The 2,488-nt window shown below is 36.2% G+C and overlaps 1 protein-coding gene across 1 annotated transcript; it reads right to left on the bottom strand.

The window, feature by feature from the left end:
- Positions 1–1,313: 1,313 nt before the first annotated feature.
- On the bottom strand, positions 1,314–1,991 carry LOC110102681. The gene has a single exon (XM_020831119.1). It carries the CDS (start codon positions 1,989–1,991, stop codon positions 1,314–1,316), a length of 678 nt encoding a protein of 225 aa, XP_020686778.1.
- Between the last annotated feature and the right edge of the window lie 497 nt (positions 1,992–2,488).

The following is a 2,488-nucleotide window of genomic DNA, read 5'->3' as shown; positions in this document are numbered from 1 at the left end:
AGTTTTATAGGGCTTAACATCCCTAACGAACTTTCAATATCATCTGCATATAGCAAATGCAAGATCCTTAGGCTGTTATGGCTTACCCGAACACCTATTCCTTCCTTCTCCATTATGGCATTAGAAAGGAGCTGAGAACACAGAATAAAGAGGTAAGGAGACAAGGGGCACCCTTGTCTGAACCCGCACCTTGCATTAATCCAACTGGAAGGGATTCCATTGATCAAAATGGAGAAAGCAGGATTTTGAACACATTCCAAGATTAGCTTAGAGAAGAAATCTTGAAATCCAAAATAAGATAGAACTTTCTGAAGAGTTGGCCACCCCATTGAATCATAGGCATGTTCCATGTCTAATTTGATAGACACTAGACCTTTGGAAGCTTTAGAGTATCTAAATTTGTGGAAAAGTTCTTGTGCAATCAACACATGATCTTGAAGAGATCTTCCTTTAACAAAAGCTTCTTGTTCTAGGGAGATTAGTTTAGAAATGATACCATTTAATCTATTGAGAAGAACCTTGGAAGCAATCTTGTACACCATATTACAAAGGCTAATAGGCATATAATTATAAGCATATTTCGGATTATTGATCTTGGGAATAAGGACAATCATAGTTCTCTTCCATTCTACATTTATTTTAGCTGTTTCAAAGAACATTTTCAAAGCTTTCCAGAAATCCAGTTTGATGATAGACCAATAGCTTTTAAGAAGGGAATAAGAAATTCCATCCTCACCTGGTGAAGTGAACCCCGTGGTTTCTCTTATAGCCTTTTCTACTTCTTCTATATTGAAATTGTTGTTTAAATGTGTTTTGTCCTCCTCTTCTAGCTGAGTATGGTTATTCGGCCAGCCCTCAAGCAAGCATATCCTCTCACACCATTTGTCTTTGAAGAATTGTAACAATACATCTTCAAATTGGTTTTGCTTCTCCACCATAATCCCATTACCATCCTTAATGCAAGAGATGAGATTTGTATTCTTTCAAGCACTAGAAACTAAATGAAAAAATTTAGAATTTTGGTCTCCTTATCCAATCCACTTTACTTTGGATCATTGTCTCCACCACGTGCTTAACCGAGCCAAAGTAGAATTGAGCTCATTAATTTTGAATTTCAACAAATAATAATCATCCAGTGATAGCATTCCAACTTCAACTTCCTTAGTTTGAAGCATTAGGATTTCTTCTTTGAGCAAGTCTTTCAATTGATTCAAATCTTTGAGCTTGGCCTTACTCCAAAAGAATAAGGATTTAAGAGATCTTTTCAACTTGAAATTAAGAATTTCAGCTGCTGATCCAGAATCTTTTTTGTTTCATGCTTTCTCCACCACTGCATATGATGCCGGGTATGATGCCCAAACATCCTCAAATTTGATAGATTTTTTAACTTTAGATGAAGATTTTAAAGTGTTAAGGAGGATGGGACAATGATCCGACACAATTCTGGGAAGATGCTTTACCACCATTTGCTGATTATAGTTCACAGAAATTGAATTGACCATCATTCGATCTAGTCTTTCCATTATTTGATCTGAACCTTTCTTGTTGTTACTCCAGGTTAGCCTATGACCACTGAATCCTAGCTCATAAATATCATTAGATGTCATGAAATATTTCATTTCTTTAGGTCCGAAAGAAAATGAAAATCTCCTACCACCCTTCTTGTCTTCTTTATCCAATAGGCAATTGAAGTCTCCACCGATCACCATAATACAATCATTGGTGATATGAGGTTCCAACCCATTACAAAGTAGTCTTCTATTATAAACATCTTTGCTACCATAAATTGTAGCTATCCTCCATTTCCCCTTGTTAAGTATATCCAAATCACCAATAATGAATTGAGAAGAAGACTCTATCATGCTGAAATTTGCAAGGTTGCTCCTCCAAAGTACAAGTATGCCTCCTGATAGTCCAGCTAACGGTACATAACTAAAATTACAACCAGTGCCAATCAATGACTCCACATCTTTATGCTCAATAGAGACCATTTTTGTCTCCAACAGCCCAACAAAAAGAACATTGTGATCTTTTACCACCTCTTTCAGGTAGAGAGAAGACTTTCTTTTCTTGGCTCTTCTACAATTCCAAATTAAAATGGAATTCATTTATGGATAAGTGGGGAAGAATTCCCCACTTTCTCCTTAACATCTCCATCAATTTTTATGTTCCTGGTCTTCAAGCTGATTGGTCCCAAAATTTTCAATTGTTTCACACCTTTCTTTTTAACTGTAGAGGAGTTATCTTCATTTGCTCTAGATTCTACATCATTTAATAATGTAGCTTCCTGCCTAGCTTCCTATATTGCATCCTTTTCCAGGACAAGGATGTCTGGACGTAAATTTTCTTCAACTATTTCCCCTTTCTTCAGCAATATTTCCCAAAGCTTCAAATTTATTTTTAATTTCCAGAATTCCTTCAGCAATAATAGTTTTTGCAGAACCCTCTTTTGTCTTTCTTCGGATTCCCACTTCAGCACAGCAGATAG

This window comes from Dendrobium catenatum, unplaced genomic scaffold (assembly GCF_001605985.2).
Source record: "Dendrobium catenatum unplaced genomic scaffold, ASM160598v2 original_scaffold_72855, whole genome shotgun sequence".
NCBI lineage: Eukaryota > Viridiplantae > Streptophyta > Magnoliopsida > Asparagales > Orchidaceae > Dendrobium > Dendrobium catenatum.
The sequence above is the reverse complement of the archived record's forward strand: the minus strand, read 5'-3'. Positions and strand labels throughout refer to the sequence as shown.

Excerpts from the sequence above, each read along its gene's own strand:
- LOC110102681 (XM_020831119.1), bottom strand. The coding sequence starts at position 1,991 with ATGGTCTCTATTGAGCATAAAGATGTGGAGTCATTGATTGGCACTGGT.